The sequence below is a fragment of the Felis catus genome, chromosome B4 (genome assembly GCF_018350175.1).
Source record: "Felis catus isolate Fca126 chromosome B4, F.catus_Fca126_mat1.0, whole genome shotgun sequence".
NCBI classification, from domain to species: Eukaryota; Metazoa; Chordata; class Mammalia; order Carnivora; family Felidae; genus Felis; species Felis catus.
The window spans coordinates 122,147,389-122,171,058 of NC_058374.1; the positions used below are offsets into that span (position 1 = coordinate 122,147,389).

Here is a 23,670-nt window from a genome sequence, read left to right on the forward strand (position 1 = left end):
AGAAAAGTTCCAATCAACTCTCTCTCTGGAAATCCTCTTCCTTCTAATATAATGACTTACAAATCTTTAACAATCTAAACCCTTGATCCAGGTTCATGCCTTACCTGGCTGATGGCACTCAGGTCCCACAATAAATATGCAGGACTTATAGTCAGTTCTTTTCCCTCAATGGTCATGTTCTTCTTGGTCTGCTTATTCAGTTCTTGGAAATCTTTGGGGTTATTCAGTTTCAGAAGAGCTACACTGGCCTCTGAATACAATTGCAACTGTAAAATAACAGAAGCGTTACGTGTAGAAAAACTCAACCTCAAAGAAGAGACACGTTTGATCCCAGTTTGATCTTTAATCTTTAAATATATACATAGTGTATGATGCATGCTTAAATATATTGTATATATATTTAAAGATTAAATGTATCTCTTTATATAGATTATGAACTAGTAAGGCTGTTATCACCAAAAGAAGACCTGAACACGCCAGACACACTTCCCAAGTGAACGGAAGAGACCAGGCATGTAAAGCAGAGCGAGTGGTGGAGTTGTGGGAAATGGGACATTTCAGGGCCATCCACAAGCTGCAGCCACTGCTCAACATTGACAAGTGCGGCCAGATCCTGAGACACCAGGATCCCCGAGTGTTGTAAGAAATCTCCCCATTTTTCAATGCTGACTCGAATGTTTTTGATGGTCATGCTCTCAAACAAAACACAACTGGTCACCAATTGTGACCTTTGTTCTAGAATATTACCAATCTGCTTCTACTGGGAGAAACCTGCAAAGTAACTGCCCAGACTGGCAGAGAGCACGCCCGTTAGCAGGGCCTCCAATCGGCTTCTGTGCCCCACATTTAAGAGGAGCACCTTTGACACGACTGACTGTAGGACTTCCATACAAAAAGTGCTTTTGGGGGCAAAGCTTTCAAAGAAATCATGTCTAAGGGAACATCACAAACATCAACATGTTTTACAAACAGGCTTTCCCACCACTACCAGAGTCCACACCACCCTTGAGCTGTTTCATGTTCTAACTCTGTATCATTCAATTTCCTATGAAAAGAGGCTTTCAGACCTTAAAGGGTAGGGAGGATTGGAAACTACTAATCTTGGAAAGCAAAACCTTCTGCCCAACTGACTCTTCTAACAGGGCCAGTTCCTTAATTTATGGCATCCTTTCTTTATAAAACAGAGCAAACATAAATCATTGTGGGCTCATTTTGAACTCTTGTATATGCTACATGACTATATTTACCTCATCTTTCAATGTTTCCTCAGCTTATTTATGCCAAAAACTAGAAGCTAAAGTTAGAATTTCATTTATATTTTTCCCCTTAACACAAATTGTGTGGGTGTATGGGCATGTCCATGCACAAGTGGATACTGTCTTCTGACAGATTACTTTCTTCCATGCTAATGGCACCTGGCATATACTAAGCACTCACCGAAGGTCAGCTCCCACTGCTGTCATATCCTACCTTGCTATGTGGTGGGACAGGTAGGAGGCAGGGCAGATATTCTTCTATCTGGACATCTACCGAGTCTCACTGCCCACCCCAGCCTCCCCTGCTCCTCCCCTCCCTCCCTCACTGCCTCCCACAGCACCTCTGAGGGCTCCCTGGAATATAAAATCACCAAATGTTTATTAAATGTAGTGTTTTAACATTGGGTAAATATCCTTATCTTAATCTCTTCTATCCGAAATGATTGTAGTCTGGGAAACCATTCTGAAATTTCATAGACATTTTCCTAATTAGAAAGATAAAAGGTAAAGAGCTTCAGGAACTATTTACATGTTGAAACAAGCTTTTCTGCTGCCATCAAGTTGTGAGTGGTGAAAAAGTTGGGGAGGAAGTATCCTCTGATAGCCACTAGGTGGCACCCTAATCCTGGACACTTAATTACGTCTGCAGGGAGACAGGAGGTGGTAAGGAAAAGTGGGTGTAGTAAGTGCCCAAGGCTGGAGTTCCTAGTTTGGGCAACTATGGGCAACTGCCTCCATATATAGCTTCTTATGTGAAACTATCATTTCATCTAAGTTCTTTATTTTTTTATTTTATTTTTTTCAACGTTTATTTATTTTTGGGACAGAGAGAGACAGAGCATGAACGGGGGAGGGGCAGAGAGAGAGAGAGACACAGAATCGGAAACAGGCTCCAGGCTCTGAGCCATCAGCCCAGAGCCCGACGCGGGGCTCGAACTCACGGACCGCGAGATCGTGACCTGGCTGAAGTCGGACGCTTAACCGACTGCGCCACCCAGGCGCCCCTCATCTAAGTTCTTTAAATTATAAGTTTCTCAAAGAGAGAACAACTTCTACACCCACCCACTGCAGACCCACAACAGACATTTCTTTAACCTGATGGAGAAATAAAGGTTTGTTATTTTTAAGCCAGAGGTTTCAGGATGTTTGTTTACTATAGCATTATCTAGAATAATGGATCGATATACCTATACATGGTGGCATAAGGTTAGGGGGAAAAACATGCCAACTAATATAAATGAAAAATAAACTCATTCCAGTAATTAGACAACTCAAGAATTTTCTAAAACTAAAATCAGTTCCAGAGTTGTTTGTTTAATCTACTGAAGTGCCTACTTTAGGAATAAAACAGGCCAAAGGGTACTATCCTTTAAAAGAGCAGGTGCATAAGGTAATTTCAGGGAAGTCACTAAAATGGGCATCAATACAGTATTACAATAATTTACTGTTACCTTGAATGTGCCTTGGATAGAGGTTTGAGGGAACAGAGTCCAGGTAGGACAATATGCTGTTCTCACCCCACCCGCACTGTCCTTCCTGTCGGAACAAACACCCTGGTCAGCCTTCAAGGATCTGTACAGGCTCTTAGTCTTTGAAAACTTCTCTCATGTCTCTAATCCACATAGACCTTTCCTGACTCTAAATGCCAACCCGAAGCCTCTGCTACTCTGCTCGATACCTAATATTACACTGTCTTGTCTTGCTGCTTGAATACTTCACATGCACACATACTATCTCCAAAACATGATTCTAAGTAGCTTGAAGATAAGTCCATGTTCTCCACTTCTTTTGCACACTCACTCAGCAACCAGTAGTACTGAATCATAAACCGAATGGTAGAATGTACTTGAGGGCTTTGGGAAGATTTTTCCACATGCTCTAACATATGTTAAAGAAGTGAACAAAAAATCAAAAAACAAGTGAAAACTCCACTATGAGTAAAAATGTCTGAAAATACAGAATGATTTAGAGTGAGCTAAAAATAAAGACCAAAGGATAATCTCATTTCCCAAAAGGTGAATTCTGTGTCCATCATGTACAAAAATTCTACAGATAAAGGGTTATTAATCACATCAAACTAGAAAGCTTTTAATAGAAAAGGCTTATTTGTAAAACTATAGGCCACATAAAAGTTTTAATGAATTCAAATCTATTGTTCTGCAACTGCAACTGCATTCAACCCTACTTCCCCTCCTCGGGAGTGAGGAGATCTGGTTTTGCTCTAAACAGAACGATAAATGCAAAGTTGTATGTATATGACTATGGTACCAAAACCCAAAGTGACTTCTGAGAATAATCACACTGCTCAAACATTTCCCTTTATATTCCAGGCCATGGTACACGGCAGGTATGTTCTCAGTCACAGCATTTCTTCTTGCTCATGCCTTCCACAAGCATTTCTGGAGTGGCCCCCTAGGTGCCAGGCCCTGTGGTAATCATGAGGGGTACACAAGTGAACAGGCAGTGCCTGTCCTGGGCACTCGTGCCCAGGCAGGGTCTGAAGGACAGAACCGAGCCCTGGGTGACTCGGAGGCCACAGGCCTACCTCAAGTCCTCCTGGAGGACCCTGGGAGGGCAAAACGGTCCAGCTCGTTTAGGTCCTGAAGTCCAGTGTCCAATAGCCCTCTTCTCCCACATGCCACAAAGCACCTCTAACATAACATGCCCTAAGCTAAGCTCTGGATTTCCTTTCCAAAAAACTTGCTTCTCCCATGGAGGCTCCAAATGTGGTTGAAGCCATCACTTCCATCTTCACTAGTAACATCCACTTCCCCTTTCATTTTTCCTTCCCTCTCACCAATGGCTAATAAGTCACTAGGTCATGCTGAGGATTTCTTGCAGATGTTTTTGGAACCATTCTCATCACTGGCACCATTGCCAAGGCACTTGCTGAACCTGAACATCTTGCTGGGCTATAGCCACAGTGGCTGAACTGGTTTTTTGCACAGCCTCATCTTGCTTAATCTCTGCCTACCATACCTTCACCTATTACATTCCTTAGAAACAGATTAAGTGCTCCTGGTTGCCCCCTGTCTCCAGGATAAAGTTCAGGCACCTTAACAGGAGATCTTTCTCAATCTGGCCTCAATCTCTTTTCCCCTTTCTCAGCACCAGCAAAATCCCTGCCTGGTTTCTAGCCTCCGGGAACCAGCTGCCTTGGTTTTCAGGAAATCATTGACTTATAGGCCTCCAGTCCTTTGCTCAAGCTGTTCCCTACTGTTGGAATGGTCTTTCCCCCTCCCTTCTCTGCCAGGAGAACGGCTGCTGTGTTCAGGGCCCAGCTAAGATTCCTTCTATTCTCAAAGCCTTCCTTGCCCCAGTACAACTAAAGCCCAGGTGTTCCTACAACACTGTAGAAACACTTACTTGGAAGTGATCACCCCCAAAAATTATTTAAATGCTTTTATTCACTCAGTGATCCTCAGCACACTCCCTGGCAAACAGCAGACATTTACTAAAAGCTCACACTCTAAATGGACTGGGAACCCAGTGACAGGAAACTTCATTCTCAAGGTATTCATAATAAAACCAGGAAGAGGAACCTACAGAAAAACAGTCACTCGAAGAATTGGCCTCAACTGCTGATACACTCCTCTTGTTCCCCTTTGTCATTTTCTCTTTAGCCTACAAAAACCAGAAGTTCTAATCCCTGAAAGTGATCACAGGTGTTGGCATCAGGAAAATGACCTGTAATGAATGTTGTGGGTACTCAGCCTGACCCTCAGAGGGGGTGATAGCCTCCACAAAGACAAGTCTGGGAGTCCAAATAAAGCTCCAGCTGGGTGAATGAATGGTGGAAGGGGGTATCATCACGCACAGAGCACAGAGCTTGCTGGTACTCCTCGTCCAATTCAAGTTACTCCCCCGCCCTACTTCTACCTGCACACACCACTCCATACCCAAAATAGTTTGCTGAAGGGTTAACTGCTACTTGGATTGGCATTCTTTGGTGGCACACACCCATCCACCAACAGACGCACCAAAAGCCGTCAGCACTGGTGAGCACCTGCAGCAGCCAAAGAGCAGTGGGGTGGTCAAACCCGAGTGGAGGATGGAGATGCATCATGAACCTTCTTTCCTTTAAAAATGTATTACAGTTGGAATCATATAAACAGATTCAAGAATGTCATTCTTTCTGCATAAGGAAGTTGAGCTAACAGTCAGAAGTACAGCTACACGTGTCTATAATTCTCGAACCAATAGCTTGGAAGCCAAGAAGCTAAATAAACATCGGGGGAAACGAACGCTAATCTATGCTTTTATCTGTCCAAATCAGTACGAAAAATAAGTGACGGGAGAAAAACACATGCAGAACAGTGAAAAGAGGGATCCCTCCTTCCCACCACACACATAAATTGGCTACAAATGATCAGAGACTTAAACATAAGACTTGATACCATAAAACTCGTAGAAGAAAACAAAGGGAAGGATCTCCTCCACAGCAATCTTGGCAACGAGTTTCTGGACGTGATGCCAAAAGCACAAACAACAAAATAAAAAATCAATAAATGAGACTACATCAAACTCAACAACTTCTGCACAGCAAGAGAAACAATTAACAAAATGAAAAGAAAACCTAAAGAATGGGAGGAAATTTTTGCAAACCATATATTGGATAATGGGGTTAATATCCAAAATATAAAGACCTCATACAGCTTAACAACAACAACAAAATCCAATTTAAAAAGGAGAAATAAATAAATAAATAAACAATAAATTAGAATGAGCAGAACTAAGTAGACATTTTTTGAAAGAGAACATTAAAGTGGTCAGCAGACATGAAAAGATGTTCAGCATCACTCATCATCAAGGAAATACAAATCAAAACCATAATGAGATACCACCTCATACCTGTCAGAATGGCTACTATCAAGAAGTCAAGAGACAACAAGTGCTGGCAAGGACATGGAGAAAATGGAACCCTTGTCCACTGTTGGTGGAAATGTAAATTGGTCCAACCACTATGGAAAACAATATGGAGGTTCCTTAAAAAATTAAAAATAAACCTACCATATGATGCAGCAATTCCACTTCTGGGCATATATCCAAAGGAAATGAAAACAGGATTTTGAAGAGACATCTGCACTCCCATGTTTATTACAGCATTATTCACAATAGCCACGATATGGAAACAACCAAAATGCCCATCAACAGGTGAACAGATTAAAGAAAAAAAAAAAAAAAGATGTAGTATATATACATAATGGAATATAATAATATTCCATTTGGCCGTGAGAGAGGAGGATATCCTGCTATCTGTTACAACATAGATGGACCTAACGCTTAGTACATTACACTAATAAGTGAGGCAAGTCAGAGAAAGACAAATTATATGTGGAGTCCAAAAAAGTCAAACTCATAAAAAACAGAGTAAAATGGTATTTACCAGGGGATGGGGGACTGGGGAATAAGACCGATGTTTTAAAACACAAACTTTGCAATGAGTAATAAATAAGCCAGAGAGAGCTAATACACAGTATAATCAATATAGACAATACTGTGCTATAATTATGTAGTGATAAATACTGCTACCATGGCAATCATATTACAATACATAAATGTATTTAAAGTAACATATCATAGGGGCACCTGGGTGGCTCAGTCGGTTAAGCGGATGATTCTTGGTTTCAGCTCAGGTCATGCATGATCTCACAGTTTGTGAGATTAGGCCCTGCATCAGGCTCTTTGCCAACAGCGTGAAGCCTCCCTGGCAGTCTCTCTTCCACTCTCTCTGCCTCTCTCTTGCTCGCTCATTCTCTCTCAAAATAAACATTAAAAAAAAAAAAGTAACATGTTGTACACCTTAAATTTACACAGTGTTATGCCAAACTTTTTCAATTTAAACAAACAAACAAAAAAACTTAGAGGAAGGAGGAATATCTATTTTTTTTTTAATTTTTTTTTTTAACGTTTATTTATTTTTGAGACAGAGAGAGGCAGAGCATGAGCGGGGAAGGGTCAGAGAGAGGGAGACACAGAATCTGAAACAGGCTCCAGGCTCTGAACTGTCAGCACAGAGCCCGACGCGGGGCTCAAACTCACGGACCGCGAGATCATGACCTGAGCATGACCTGAGCCGAAGTCGGCCGCTTAACCGACTGAGCCACCCAGGCGCCCCAGGAATATCTATTTTTAAATAACTGAAGATAAGTAATAATTCAACCCTGATCTAGCTGCACACTACCATATTTCCAGGTACCATAAAAAAAACTTAGGAAAATATGAAGAAAAGAAAGAATATAAGTATCATTCTATTACCATCGCACTTACAGAGGTGATGTAGTATATCTTAAAACAGTGGTACATTTATGGAGAAAAGAAGTTAAAGGGAACTTTAGGAGTGGGGCAGGGTATAAAAAATATGGTCAAGACAGGAACTCAAGAACTCTCCAATCACTGCTCTCCCCCACCAATGCTTCCTCATCTCTACCCTTTCACCTCTAAATTGTTGAACGACATCAATAGAAGGAAGTAAGAATCAGGAACCTGACCGTGGCAGAATTTAAAGAATGTTTCCTTGGAAAATCAAGAAAACCAGACCCTAAAAATTTCTGAGCCCAGAACTTTATGCCTTCTAAGAAAAAGGCATTCATGTTTCATAACCAGGAATGTTTCCGACAGAACCGCAGGCGTCTTGACATAAGGTCAAAAGGAAAGAACACCCACACAATAGAGCAAGTGGCTTGAAAACAATAAATGTTAAGGAAAAGGCATGTCTTGGGTCAGCCTCCAGAGTCAACCCTAACAAATGGCATCAAAGCATTAAGAGTTAGGGGTGCCCGGGTGGCTCAGTCAGTGGAGCATCCAACTTTGGCTCAGGTCATGATCTTGCGGTCTGTGGGTTCGAGCACCATGTTGGGCTCTGTGCTGACAACTCAGAGCCTGGAGCCTGCTTCGGATTCTGTGTCTCTCTCTCTCCGCTCCTCCCCGACTCACACTCTCTCTCTCTCTCTCAAAAATGAATACATGTTATAAAAAATTTTAGAAAAAAACCAAAAACATATAGAGTTAATAGGTACAAGTTCTAAATACGTTGGTGGCTCAATTAGCTACTAGTGAAGAAGGCTTTCACGTTATCAAAATTCCAAGTATCTGACGCATCCTCCCTCTATGAGTGAAGGCTCTTAATAAAGGCTCAGGCTGCAGTCCCTGTCTACTTACTGTGAGTTTGACCTCCCCTACTCCCTCCTCTGTGCTTCCATTTCCTTGCACTGTCAGCTCCACCAGGGCTTTTGTCTGTTTTGTCTACCGCTATACTCTCAGCAGGTGTAACAGCACCTGAGACACAGTAGGAGCTCATTTGTTAAACAAATGAATCATGTTTCTGTCTGGGAATCCAGTAAACCAAGTAAGACTCTGCAACTTTTGCCCAAATAAAAAGAAAAGAGTAAGGATCTTCCATAAAGAAAGACAACACTGTGGCAGAATAGAGACCTGCTCTGCTTATGACTATCAGCTATGCTAGAATTCAAATGGACCACAGAGAACAGTCGGGCATTACATGAAATGTGTTATACTCACTGCTCAGTTCCTATGCTCTTACCAGTTTTATTTTAGAAGAAAGATTTTCTGGCAATTTTGTTTTTAGTTGATTTGTTTCCTTGAATGTCAGTGGAAATCCACTCAGGAAAGCCAAATCTTGCATTAGCACTAACCCAGGGACTTCTTTATCCGTGGTCTAAAATAAGAGAGGGAAAAACACAACTCACTCTCCACACCATATGGCTGGTAAAAACTTACAGCTGGGAAAACTAGTAAAGATTTACTACATCTATCTACCAGCTTCAAAATCAGAACATTACAGTTACTTAAATCGGCACTCATTAATACTTGTAAGCTAGGCTAAGAGGAAAAGTATCAAAAAGCCTCTCAAGGTAAAACAGCTTTATTACTTATACTTTTATTCTAACCTACTGTATAAATACAATTGATTTAAAATAACATACCAAATAGCCCCTCCAAACTGTCTGTTTGCTGTTTCCTTTAAACATTCCATTCTGGGCATCTTCAACTACAATAAAGAATACAATAAGCAAGCACATTCTTAATGAATACTACTATGATATCTGCCAGGACACTACAAAGCATTTTGAGACTGTATAGCAGACTGTTATATGGTCTCAAAAATAGGTAGCTGGGGAAACAAAATTAACCCATCCCACAAAAGGGGAATGATGTAATACCAGTGTGCAATTAAATGCTAAATTTTGCAGTGCTGTAGAAGAGATTCATACAGGCAGCAGAAACATGAAGATGACAGATTGAGAGAATCACAGATGTAGGAGCAAACATCGACATATTTAATAAAAAAAAAAAAAAAGAATTATTTGGCGCAAGTAAAACATTTGGGAGTGGTGGGTACTAGGAAAAAGGGGTAACCAGAAGAAAGGCCCTTGAAAGCCAGGCCAATGGCATTATGATTAACAGCAGGGAACCACTGTAGGTCCTAGGGTTCCCTCAAGGGTGACAATGAATTCCTAAAATTCATCAGGTAAGGCCGAATAGAGCAGATTAAGTTGGAGGGTGCAGAGGGGCGATGACACAGCCCAACTGGGAGAGGGTTCTAAAGTGACGGGGACAAATGAGATCATCAGCTTGCTGTTGTCATCTGGAGATCCCAAGGATCTTGGAAAACAGGAGAGGTCAGAAGGCTGTCATCTTCAAAATGGGCATGGAAAGCAGGGTCTGGCCTGTCAAGATAGCTGTCGATCCTGGGAAAGAGTTTCAGAGGTACCATAAAAATAGAACTGGTGAGCAATGAAAAAAATCAAAGCCTTTGCAGTATACTGTTAATCTCTAAAGGAAGCACTGAGCACTAAGAATTATGAGTTCATTACAAATAAATTTATCAGATATGCACCTGTCTCTTTCTGTCTCTCTCCTATGCTGGCAGATCAGAGAACTCTGAGAGATGTGGTATGTCATCTGTGCACAATTTCAGCAAGGTAGCTAATGACATCTCATGTCATCTCTATGGACATAACAGAGACTTAGCCTAGATCCTAAGTTCAGTGGATTATAACCAATTCTGACTGAAGACTGAAATTATAAAGCCACAATTAACCTAGAGAGAGGTTTCGAAGATCGTGCCATAGGTTTGTGTTGTTCAACAGTCTTTCAAGGTTTTGGAAAACATAGAAGGCATGCTTCTATGAAATGTGTGGATTTACATAAAGCCAACAGAGAAGTGATTATCCTGGATAACATACTAGGGGTTCCCCAAAGTTCTTATTTGGAGCAATGAGTGAGACCTAACAAAATGAAATCTACTACAAAGGTTAAGACCTTTAAGCTGGTACCAAAAACCAACTACACGAGCATAAATTAAGAAGTATTGGAGCATTAGCATGGATTGTTTCTTTAGAAAGACAGGTGTTTTAGTCCAGGGCAAGTTCAGTAAGAGTCAACAATGTGCTGTGGCCATACTGAATTTCTACTGTAATTCTGTGCTTGCTTGCTTGCTTGCTTAATTTACTCACTCATTTATTTAATAGAGAGAGGGTGCTGAGTGAGGGAGGGGAGGGAGGGAGGGAGGGAGGGAGAGAGAGAGTTCCATGAAGGTCAGAGGGAGAGACAGGGAGAGAGGGAGAGAGGGGGGGAGAGAGAGAGAGGGGGAGAGGGAGGGAGGGAGGGAGGGAGGGAGGGAGAGAGAGAGAGAGAGAGAGAGAGAGAGAGAAGGAACTGGGGCTCACCGAAAGCGGGGCTCTATTCCCCACCATCAACCCATCAGGAAATCGTGTTAGGTTGACCTTCAATCCAACCTGTTCTCTCCACTACTCTGATCCAAGTCACCTTCCCTCTTGCCTGAATCTTGCCTGAATGATTCTATCTTTGCCTCTCCTCAGTTTATTCCCACCACAGCAGCCAGACTGCTCCTTCTGGAACATCAGTCAGATCATATCACTCCTGTACTCAAACCCTCTAATGACTGCTCACTGCACTCTGAGTTAAAGCCAAAGTCCTCACCATGGCTGCCAGGGCAGACCCGCTATGTTCCCCATTACTTCTCTAGGCTTATCTCTTGCCCCTCTCCCTTGTTCACCCTATTCCAGCCACACCAGCCTCCCTGCCAGACACACTCCTGCCTCAGGGACTTTGCAGTGGCTATTCCACTTAAGTGAATCACTCCTTCCCCATATATTCATGTTGCTGGTCCTCCCACCTACTTTAAATTTTCACTCAAAAATCACCTTCTCAGTGAGTCTGCCCCATCACTCGATTTCCCCTGCTCAATTTTTCTGTACACCAGTTGTCTCCTACAAACTATATAATTTATTTGTATGCTGTATTTGTCTGTCTCCTTCTGCCAAGAGGTAAACTCAATGAGGGCAAAGATTTTTGTCTCTCTCTTCACTGCTGCATTTTCAGCACTGAGAAAAGTACCTGGCACAGAGTATGCACTCAATAATAAATACTTACTGAATGAACAGACCCACTCTCTTTGCAGACTGAACCACAGTGGGAAAAAAAAGGTTCTATTCTACTTGATACACTATAAAAGTAACAGAAACTAAAACTCATTCTGAGAAGAACAAACTAGAACACAAGCCCCTAAGAGACAGCTAAAGGAGTAAGAATGAAAAGAAATGTCACATGGGAAAGGGAGTATATTACATTAGTTCTGTAAGATCCCAAAGGGTACAAATTTAACCAGCACGAGAAAGCTACAAGGAAACACTTTATAATTTCTTGTAAAGGTCAGTGTAGTCAAGAGGTAAAGTGATCTATCACAGGAGAAAATTCAATTCCTATAGATCAAAGGGAATAAGCTTAACTGGAAAAACCACTTTGCTGAGGAAACCCAGGCCCAGGCTACAGGGCTACACTGTGTGGCTGTTGAAGTACTGTCCACTCGATAGGGTAGCAAAGTCATCGGAGGGGCAGAAATGACGTATTTCATAAAGAGAAAAAAAGTCAACAGTTTTTGATAATTAACTGAAAAGAGGTTAAATGAGATAAATGGAACATCAAATGTGGAACAAATGTTTTATCGAGATCAGGGTCAGCATTCCATGGCCAAAACTTAACCACTGCCTGTTTTAGTACAGCCCCAAGTGAAGGACAGTTTTGACATCTTAACAAGGCTAAATGTTAAATACTTATATAAATGCCTACATAATATCCTCCATTTTGCCTCTTGGCCCATAAAGCCCAAAATGTTTATTATCTGATCCTTTAAGAAAGAATTTGGCAATCCTTCATCTAGATAATTGAGGATAAAGAATGTGTCTATGGCGCACTAGAAATATGCGCTCCGTGAAGGTAGGGATGTGTCTTTTTTGTTCTCTGCCATTTCCCTTTTTCCTGGAACAACCGCAATGGCCCAACAAATCTTTACTCAACAAATGAGTAAGTAGGGCAGGCAAACAGAAACCCAGGTGGGAATTCAAAAGCAATGTTTAGAAGACTATAGTTTAATATAGATTTTATTTATATCAAAATTTACAACCTCTTAAGTCTTTACTATGTTATAAAATTAGCAGAGGAAAAACCCAAGACTCTCTCCATAGATATTATAACTGAATTATTATAATTCTTAACATAATGTCATTCCTTTTTCTCTTCAGATGGAATGTTATCAGAGCACCTTAACTATAGTTACTTAAAGAACAAAGCTAGGGGTGACTGGGTAGCTTAGTCGGTTGGTTGAGAATCTGATTTCGGCTCAGGTCATGATCTCACAGTTCATGAGTTCAGCCCCGCATCAGGCTCCGTGCTGACAGTGTGGAGCCTGCTTGGGATTCTCTCTCCATCTCCCTCCCTCGCTGTCCCACCCACACTCTCTCTCTCTCAAAATGAAATACATACATACATATATACATACATACATAACAAAGCTGAATTTAGCCAAACAAGAAAACAGATTAATTTGCTATAATTTGTCCAAGATTATCCCTTTACTTTCCCTATATATTTAAACTGTAACTTAAAAACAAAAATATTTTATACAAAACAGTTCAGAAACAAATCTATAGCATAAAGGGGACGATATCTATACTTAGAAAGGTTAACTTGGAAACTTGAATTTCCTTTCAAGTTACAAATACCTCATTAAGTACCAGGAAGATAGTGTGATGTTAGATAATGTTCAGGACACAAATTGGTAAGTGATAAGGTTTCTGCTCGATTAAAAAATTAGATGAAAATACCATAAACTCCTGCACAACCAACAACTAAGTTGTGAGTCGGGTGACAAGTACAGGGATACAGAAAAGTCAAAATAAACAGAATCACTGTGAATGCACTGCTCGGGATCTTCATGGAGACAGAACTTGAGATGGGGTGGGAAAGAACAGGAGATGGGCTAGGAGGGAAAGGGGACCAGGAGAGCAGCACCACGTGTGATGACAAGGGCAGCCTCGAGGAGATGCTGGAGGGCTGGAATGTGAGGAACAATGGGCAGTCAAGGCAATCAAAGCTGAGTCCTGAACACCAGGGAAAAGGATTCTCTATCGTGTGAAAAACAAATACTACTGTATTGTCTTCAAAAAAGGAGCGAACCAATAAAATCAGAGCTTTCTGGTTTATTTACAGTTATATGCAGGGCAGACTAGAGAAGAACTTTATAGGTAGGTAGGCAGAGCAGCTAGGTGGCTATCACTGGAGCCTGTGTGAAGAAATTGGGTCTGGTGTGGGGGAGGTGAGATGAGTAAGAAAGGGGAGAATAATCATTTGCAGAAAGCAAAAGTAATAGGGTGAGGTCAATATACTGGTGATGGAGGATAAAAAGCAAGAACACATCGAAGATACTTCCAAAGATTTAAGCTGGGAGGTATGACACTGAAAGAATGGGAACTTGAGACTAGGCCTCAATGCTATAAAGGGAATGTGACAGCTCTCATTTTACACAAGTGAAAAACATAGAGCCTCTAAGGAGAGGGTCTCAGTGCAGAGGAAGCATGAGAGACAGCACACCAGAGGAGACACAGGCATGGGGGTCAGCAACTCAGTGGCCAAGTAGGAGGATAGGATCTCTAGATGCAGGTATTGTTCTAGGCCGGAAATTACAATTTCAATTCTATTATCTAGCCAAATCAACTGTATAACCAGTTATTTCAGGACGTAAAGTAAGAATGTTCCAGGTATGTTCTGTCCATACTGTAGAAAACAACCTTGCTGAAGAGTTATATGGTGGTAATAATAATAATAATAACAATAAGCCTCCACAATGACTCAGAGGCTAGAGAATAAGGTTAATCTACGTATCAAAGTTAAGGTCCTGACCACAGCACAGAAAGACAAGTGTATTACACAGAGTAAAATGTATGCAATCCCTTTCTGAAGTTAGGGCTGAAATACAGCGGCAGCTCTTCTGCCTCTCTTGTTATGTTTTCAGTTTATCGGACACTTCTTTAAAATTGAATCATGTCTGTTCCATTCAGAATTTTGTTATTCAAACTGCCAATGAGAACATGATTTTCAAATACCCATAAGGTGATCTTACCATTCTTAGTACTGTCGAAAACAACAACTGAGACATTAGTGGAAGGGTTTTTTGGTTTTGCAACGTTGAATACGTCACTGGCAGAATGAAAAGAAGGATAAAGAGATGGCAGGTCCTTCAGTGTGACGCTGGCTGGCAGGGCTGGGTCCAGGACGAGCATTGGCACCTTAATGCAGTATGTCAACAAACATTCCAACTGCTTCTCGCTGGAAACAAACACCAACATGCTCACAAACGTTCGTGAAAATGTGATCAACACTAAAAAGCTTGTTGGTACTACTAAATTTTGCAGATGTTTTTCTAGATCCATAAAAAAATCATAATTTTTTAATAAAGAATTTTTATCTCAAGAATAGAAAAAGAGAGCAAGTAGGACATAAAATTATTAAACAAGTACAGCTCTCAAGCTTTCAAACTCCTATTAATATGATTGTCACCAAAATTTACTAACTCAAAGGTGCACAAGAAACTAAGCATTTCATTTAAGCATTTCATTACTACCGTTTTAAAGATTATTCATAATTCCAGTGAAGCCTATCATTTGGCAGAGCAGGAATAGATAAATTCTGTTTAACAGAGTATCATCCTACCAGATACAATTTATCAATTCTGATCAGAATACAATAAAGTACATTCAAAAGACACGACACCAATGGAAACAACAGCAAATGTGACAAGGTTCTAATATGAATGTATAAGGTATTTCTATCTAAATGTAAGGAATGCCTAGAATAAACATATTACCTAAATAAACAATGGACAAAACACGGCTAGAGAATTCACAAAGAGAGAGCTATGACTAGTTAAGCAATATATAAAATTGTCCAACCACACTAATATTTAAAGAAATGCAAAAAAAAAAAAAAAATGAGTTATCACATTTTATTTACTAAATTAGCATTGCTCAAAAAGTGAACTCAATGTTACTGCAAGCCCAGTAAACCTATCCCTTTCAAACACTGCTGGTGTCACTGCAGATGGGTGTTCCCATTTTCTCTCTGGAGAAGCAATTTCATAGTATATGTGTGTATATTCATAGTATATGTGTGTATACTCAGAGCCATAAAAACTTACACATATGCTTCTACCTCAGTAGTTCACTTCCAGGAATCTAGTCCAAGTAGGAGAAGAGAAACAAAACAGGAAAAACAAACCCACATACAGAAAATGCCACAGACCCAAATATAAGATTGCAAACTATTTACAATAGTGAAAACACAGAAGTGCCTAATATTTAGTAAATTATAGTACAGTTACTTTACGGGATATTATACAACAATTAAAATTGATAAGTAAGAAGCATGAAGATAATTTATGAACATAGCTGTGTAGATTATATACAATTTTTAAAGCAGGATACAAAATTGCACAGAGATTACAAATTACAACTATAAATATATGCACAAAAAGGGAATAAAAAAATGATCACAGTTTGTTGAATGGGGCTGTAGAAGTATCTTCTTTTCACTCCTCTCAATCCTTTGTAACATGGCATCATTACTTTAAATAATTAAAAATTTTATTTATGTCATTTAAAAATAACAGTTTTAACAGTGGTATATTTCTAAATAAATATACAGAACATAAAGAAATGATTCAGAAGGTACTTCTAAATCTCAAAATTCCTCAGGATCATTTCTATAAAATAACTCTTTTATTTTAAAACTAATGGTTAAGTGAGAAAGTGCCATTAACAGAGATTTCTGCTTGTCAGTGAGGCAGTTTTGTTTTAAGGACCTACCAGAGTCTGGTAGGATTCAAATCACAATAGACACATCTGATTCTTGGCATTGGGCTAAATCCCCTTCCCAAGTCCTTAAATATAAGACATACAACTATGACAGCTTTTAAAAATAAGGAAATATATAATGAACACACAATTGAATGATGGATATAAATCCTATAAATGAAAACACTGGGTGTAAGTTACACATTAAGTGGACCAAGAGAACAGCGCACCAAGACAGACTGATGGAAACAGCAGAGCAGAAAAACCTTACATCCAAAAACCTAACCCATCCAGAAACAATAAAGCTTTTGTTAGCTACAACCCAAACAAGAGTTCTCAATCAACTATGCCTCTGGCATTGCAAGATTTCCCATCTAAAAGAGGCAATTAATTTGGGGGTCAAAAGCTAGCAGATGAGGGATTAAACAGGAACAATAAACACAAAATACTGTATATCCAACAAAAAACAAGTAAGAACCTGGAAGTTTCACTTCAACTTCTATTCCTAAAAGGAAAATCAAAACACTTACCTCTTCTTGGTTGGTTCTGTTGCGTTCTTCCCAAGGATTTCTCTAATGAAAGCAAATATATTTTATTACATATTCATGAGCTAGTACTAGTCCTAAATGTGAAAAAAGGTAACTAACAACAATGATTTTCTTAGTTACTCCACTGGACTAACTAGTAGGTTAGGAAATACAATGCTTACAACATTTAATATGCATAATAAATTTTAAGTTTCAATGAAATATGCTCAACAATTATTATCACATACCTCCCACAGTAACCATGAAAGTTGACTTAAGCTTTTACATTTTACTACTAAAACATGGTACCAGGCTGCCAAAGTTATTTTCATGCACTGGGAAGGTATCCTATTCTCTGACACAAAGAGAAAGAGAAAATTTGTTGCAGTGTAACATGGCCAATGACCTGCAACTGGGGAGCACCCATCATATTTATGAAGAAATGAATGGAGAAATGGAGAAATGGAGAAATTCTCAGAAAATGCTAAGGAATCAGAGGGGAAGTTATATCAGCCAGATTTTTAGCTCTTAAGGCTCTCCATTCAAGTACATTGTACCTTTCTCAGATAAAAGAACTAAAATGATCAAAATTCCACATATAAACAAATTAGCAGTTTCTAATTCCATATTGTATGATTTAACATTAAAAGGGGTAAAGGGAACATACTTTGTACTGTATTTATCAAACGGAAAAAAGTTAAGTCTGTAGGCCTGTTTTATTTTCAAAGGAATAATGGGTCTTACCATGAAACTTTTTTCCATAATAACACCTTATTTCATGAAGGTATCACACATGGGACTCAGACTGAGTAAGCAAGAACCCGTGGGAGACTCCTTTCCTTTCAGGCCCTCAGAGAGCAAGGCATCACTAGAATAGCACAGTCATAAAATGGCCATCTAACGAAGTGGCTGAGTCCTCACTGGGTACCAAGAAACAAGGGTGAGACACATGGGTGACAAAATCTTGTAATGGCATGAATTTGAGATGCAGGTTTTTGTTTGGATTAGCACCGTGAACATCACCCTACCCTTCTGAAATGCACTGTTACTTGTATTCATAGAACTTTGTGTGTTGTTGTTTCTTTTTAATTCCAATTATTGTTAGTTTTTTTTTTTTTAAGTTCTATTTATTTTGGGGGGGGGGGAGGGTGAGCATGTGTACATGCAGTGGAGGGGCAGAGAGATACAGAGAATCCCAAGCAGGCTCTGCACTGTCAGTGCAGAACCTGATGTGGGGCTTGATCTCATGAACCATGAGATAATGATCTGAGCAGAAATCAAGAGTCAGATGCTTAAATGATTGAGCCACCCAAGCACCCCAGAGTGTGTTTTGTTTTTTAAAAATCCATTTTACCTCATTGCTTTCTGCTCCTCCTCCATCTGTTCTCGGACTTGCTGTAGCTCCTTCAGTAGTTCAAGATCTGTGCCATTCACCCAGGTATAAACCACGTCGATTGGCATGGGCAGACAGAGCCTAGGGCAAAGCCACAGGACCTTCAGCTTACACGCATTTTTCCAATACATTTAGGAATAAGAGTATATAAGAGGACTTAAACTCAAAGATTATGAAAAAAATCAATGAAAAGGTAATCTAGCCAACTGTATCACAGACTTGCATGACTTCAAGCTGGAGCTGGGAGACGACTTGTTGAAATCTTTCTCTGCAAGATACACGCAGATAATTTCTGCAGTTCTGCATCATTTAATCCTCACAACCACCCTGTAAAGAAGCTGCCATCACTCCACTTCTAAGACCGTCAGGAGGTCCCAGAAGCTCAGTTTACACTGCTACATGCTCAGTTTGACAAACAAGGGTGTTGCAATGCAAATGCCCCCAAACAGAGAAAAGAAATTAAAAGCAAAACAAAATTACCAAAAAGGAGCTATCCAACAGTCCATAATGAAAACCTAGCCCTATTTAATGCTGCAGTCCTCCTAGTCCCTGCTGCCCCAAGCCCAGCCCCTCCCAACCCTCCTCACCCTGCCCTGCATTTTCTTGTCTTCATAGCACTGACCACCTTTCTAACATATTAAATAATTAACTTGTTACCTACACTGGTAATTGTATGTGTCCCTCCCCCAGAATGTAAGCTCCAAGAGGGCAGGAAACTTTCTTGTTTTGTTCCCTAAAGTACCCAATCAATTGGAAAAGTGCCCAGCATACAGGCACTCAGTATTTGTTCAATGAGTCTATGATACATGTGAGACAGTAGCACAGACCTTCCTGATACTGCTAACGTTTTTCCTTATTATCTTTTCCTCAAAATAAGGAGTGAGGCAGGCATCTAATTCTTGAGTATCCCACCTAAGCCTCATGTTTGTGTTCTGTTCAAGTTTTAACCCTGCTGAAAGCTCTCTTCCCCTTTCTTTTACCAACTTAACCAAATCCTCCCCATCTTTCAGGTCTACTTCAGATCTATAATATAGTAGTTCATTATGACTCATAGGCAGGTGGCATTTCAGCAAAGACGTGAAAGAGAGGAAGCAAGCCATGTGAGTAACTAGGGGAAGAATGGTCCAGAGAATGGGAACACCATGTGCAAATGTTCTGAGGCAGACACCCAACAGGCACAGTTAAGGAACTAGAGGCCAGTGTGGCACAGACAAGGGGAGCACGAGGAAGAGCATAAAGGAAGATGGGGGTCAAAGAGGAACCAGGGACCCAGAGCTTCACAGGAAATCAGGAATCACCTCATACTCAGGCATATGTGATAGCTGAGCATCTACCAACCCTCCCGTTAATGTTCACCACTGTCTGCAGAATAAAATCTAAACTCCTCCATAATGTGCCCCTTGTGCTCTAGACACTCCAATTGCTTACCCAAGCAGGGTAAGACTTGCAAGCTTTTGCACCTTTGAACATGCCTCTCCCACTGTCTAAAATATCCTCCTTCCCCAATTGCCCTCTTCCCTCACCTCCCACAAAGAGAATGTACTGCTTAACACACAGTTTCCATTGTACTCTGTACTCTAAGGAACTCTTAGCATACTATGTTGTACTAGTTTTTATGCATGTCTATCTTCCACTAGATGGAGTATCTCTAGGGCAGAAATGGTACTATGCATTCTGTGCTCTGCTTCAATTACTTCCTCTCTTTCCCATATCTTCAGACTCTCTCTCCTCACCATAAGTAACAGTACACAAAAGCTTCCTTAGCTAGGTTTTTTAATCACATTTATTATACCAATGGTTCTCAAATGTTAGCAGGCAACAGAATCACCTTCGGACTTGTAAAAACAGATAGCTGGGCTCCATCCCCAGAGTTTCTGACTCATTAGGTCTGGAGTGGGGCCTGAGAACTCACATTTCTAACAAGATCCCAGGTAATGCCAATGCTGCCAGTCCAGAAATCTGAGAAATAATGATTTATATGCAGGTTGTAGTTCACATTTTTAAGTTAAAAAAAAAAAAGTTTCCCCCACTAAAATGCCAATTCTATATGAGGTCAGTGAGTTTCTCTTGTTCATCACAAGTAGCTTAAAAATAGGGCCTGGTACATGAATGGGATTTAACATATACTCACTGGCTAAATTAAAACTCTAAGTTCATTCTCTCAACATATAAATCAGTCTTTTGTGGAAGGAAGGAAGGAAGGAAGGAAGGAAGGAAGGAAGGAAGGAAGGAAGGATGGAAGGATGGAAGGAAGGAAGGAAGGAAGGAAGGAAGGAAGGAAGGAAGGAAGCCCAGTCTTGTATTACCCACATCTAAATTATCCAAGGTCATCTCACTCTCAATTTCTCAGACTAAAAATTAATTTGAAAAAACTGCTTAGATGACATATTTTTTAAACTTTTTTTTTTTTAAAGAATTGCACTTTCCAAAGCTGTCCTGTAAAAGTAATCACCTGGTATTAAAGATCTTTTAATAGAATCAAGAGATATCCATACATGTTCATTTGGGGAAATAATTAAGTATATAATGGATTGATGTACTAGCTCTTCTAATAAGTTTGTATTACAAGATCAATTTAATTCTCTGGTGTTAAACTAACAAACTAAGGAGATCGTGTGATCTGCCCCAGGTCAGTGAGTCAGTTGTTTTTCTACTATTAGACATGGCCACAATGAGTTTGAGTCTTTATTTCTGACCACAAGACCACTATATCTAAGTTTCCAGATGAAGGATAGCCTTTATCTTAGAGTTGAAGACTAAACAAGTCACCTGTGACTCAGAACCAAAGCCATGGTGACAGTAATACAGCTTTTATTTTAATCAGTTTGGTTTAAGTGAATACACAGGCACTATGACATGTAAAGGATACTACGAATGTAGTCCTTTGGTTCTACATTCTATAAAGTAGGTATGAAAACTCAGAACTTAAATGGTATCTTAGTGCCAAAGAGTTGGAAGAGATTTTACACTTAATCTAATACCTACATTTTAGAGATGACAAGACTAGGCCCAGACTGACTTAATGCCTTATAATTAGTAGTAGATAATTTACATATTCACTTGTTACTGACATATAGAATAGACCTTTCTTTTAAAGGGACACCTGGGTCGCTCAGTCGGTTAAGCATCCACTTTGGCTCAGGTCATGATTTTGCAGTTCATGAGTTCCAAGACCCACACTAGGCTCACTGTTGTCAGTGCAGAGACCTGCTTTAGATCCTGTCTCCCTCTCTCTCTGCCCCTTCCCCACTCATACTCTCTCTCTCAAAAATAAACATTAAAAAAAATTTTTCTTCAAATAACATTAAAAAGACTTGCAGAGAAACTGGCAAAATGATGAAAACTCCCTATAAACATTATGGTATTTTAAAATGCATTAGAACATGTGATATGTTATATATGATCTATTTACTTGTCATCTTCAAAATTAGGCAATTTTGAAATATCCTTATATAAAAACCAAACTATATTTTAATGCAATCTAAAATTAGGAGGAGAAATATTTAACACCCATACACAAAATTTTTCAGAAAGAGAACAAGAATGGTTGATTAAAACCGCTGACCTCAGTATCTGGATTTTCTAAAGCTACTTTTCCTTCTAAAATTTGGATGCTCCTTCAGGGCAGGGATTCATGCAACTGCACCATCAGCACCTAGCACAGCATAAGGCACAGTAGGTTGAGTAGATGCTTAATATTTGATTTTAAAAAGACAATCCATTTTGAGCTTTTCTTAGGAAAATCAGCTAAAATGAAAATGAAGAAGTAGGAAAACTGTATTTCATCAAGAATCCGTAGTATTCTCCGTAGTCACCAGACCTGCAGCTTCGGTACCACCAGTGAACTTGTTAGAAATGGAAATTCTGTGAGCGCCTGTGAGACCTCCAGACGCAGAAGCTCTGGGGTGGGGGAAACTATCTTCTCAAGCCTTCCATGGCATTCTGCTGCACACTAAGGTTTTAAGAACTGCTATGTGAGAGAAATGGTTCTCTACCAACTTTTTACTCTCCAGACCCTTTACACTTAAAAAATTAAGGATCCCCAAAAACTTTTGTTTATAGATTGTAACTATTCACATTTACCATATTTGAAAATGAAACACTATAAAAATACTTAATTCATCTTAAAATGTTAACATGAATAACTTTTTTAATGAAAATAATACTCTCCAAAACAATAAAAAAAAAAACAGTGAGAAGAGAGGCATTGTTTCACTTTTCTGCCAATCTCTTTAATGACTTAGTAGAAAAGAACAAGCACCTTGCATCTTCTGTCTGCAATCTGTTCCCACGTGTTGTTTTGGCTGAAGTGTATAAAGAAAACCCAGGCTCACACAGATAGTGTAGCTGGAAAAGGGAGTTATATTTTTTTTTTTAATTTTTTTTTTCAACGTTTATTTTTGGGACAGAGAGAAACAGAGCATGAACGGGGGAGGGGCAGAGAGAGAGGGAGACACAGAATCGGAAACAGGCTCCAGGCTCCGAGCCATCAGCCCAGAGCCTGACGCGGGACTCGAACTCACGGACCGCGAGATCGTGACCTGGCTGAAGTCGGACGCTTAACCGACTGTGCCACCCAGGCGCCCCGGGAGTTGTATTTTAATAGCCTTTTCAGGTAACAGCAGGTTTTCTTCTTTGATCCTACCAAAATAAGTGGTAGCTGCTTAAAAATTCGTTGCAGTGTGGAATCTGAAGCCACATTAAAGAACTTTTTGTGCTTTTACACCAAAATCCATTGGTCTTTCTTACACTTTGAATGACTTTTTTACCCATGCAAGATTTTGTAAACACCTGTAAGGATCCTGTAACAATGTATTGGTTATCTGGAAAATAACAGCTTACTGAGTTATACACATCTGCCAAATGGTGACATATTTCCTTAATTTTCCTATATAATATTAATGAATGTGATTTGTGTGGACAATGCCACATATCTATCTAATCAGAGAAGTCTTTATGATATGTGAACTGTTAAGCTCACAGTGATAGAAACAAGTTTTCCCAAATTCTAATTTACATTTGAAAGCTCAAATTTTATCATTGGCAATGGATACTATTATTCATTTTCCTTTAAGAGACAGAATTGCTTTGTTCACTGTCAAGAAAACATCTGTCAAATGACCAGTGTGAGTAATCACACTGTCATCTCTCAAGTTATGACAGTGGTGTCCCATGAAACAGAAGGGCTGGTCTAGGTTGCAACTCAACCACACCAGGGTTTCCTCAAGACAATCACCATACGGTCAGGTGCATTTCATCACACGGAACATTAAAAAGATGTGTGGCCAAAGGGTCAAGATATAACCAAATGAATAACTTTT

The 23,670-nt window shown here is 39.8% G+C and overlaps 1 protein-coding gene across 3 annotated transcripts in view; it reads right to left on the minus strand.

The window, feature by feature from the left end:
• The window catches only part of GNPTAB (N-acetylglucosamine-1-phosphate transferase subunits alpha and beta), a 73,710-nt gene that overhangs the window by 23,705 nt on the left and 26,335 nt on the right, over nucleotides 1–23,670 (minus strand). For 2 of the 3 annotated variants that reach the window (XM_045062235.1, XM_003989173.6), the window contains exons 3-8: nucleotides 18,311–18,430; nucleotides 16,960–17,001; nucleotides 14,701–14,906; nucleotides 9,203–9,267; nucleotides 8,800–8,934; nucleotides 105–266 (exon numbers count right to left, since the gene is read on the minus strand). In XM_045062235.1, the coding sequence (XP_044918170.1) occupies nucleotides 105–266; nucleotides 8,800–8,934; nucleotides 9,203–9,267; nucleotides 14,701–14,906; nucleotides 16,960–17,001; nucleotides 18,311–18,430 (730 nt within the window). Of the gene's footprint in view, nucleotides 1–104; nucleotides 267–8,799; nucleotides 8,935–9,202; nucleotides 9,268–14,700; nucleotides 14,907–16,959; nucleotides 17,002–18,310; nucleotides 18,431–23,670 lie in introns of those variants that run through there. The other variant, XM_045062236.1, reaches the window with a different exon arrangement.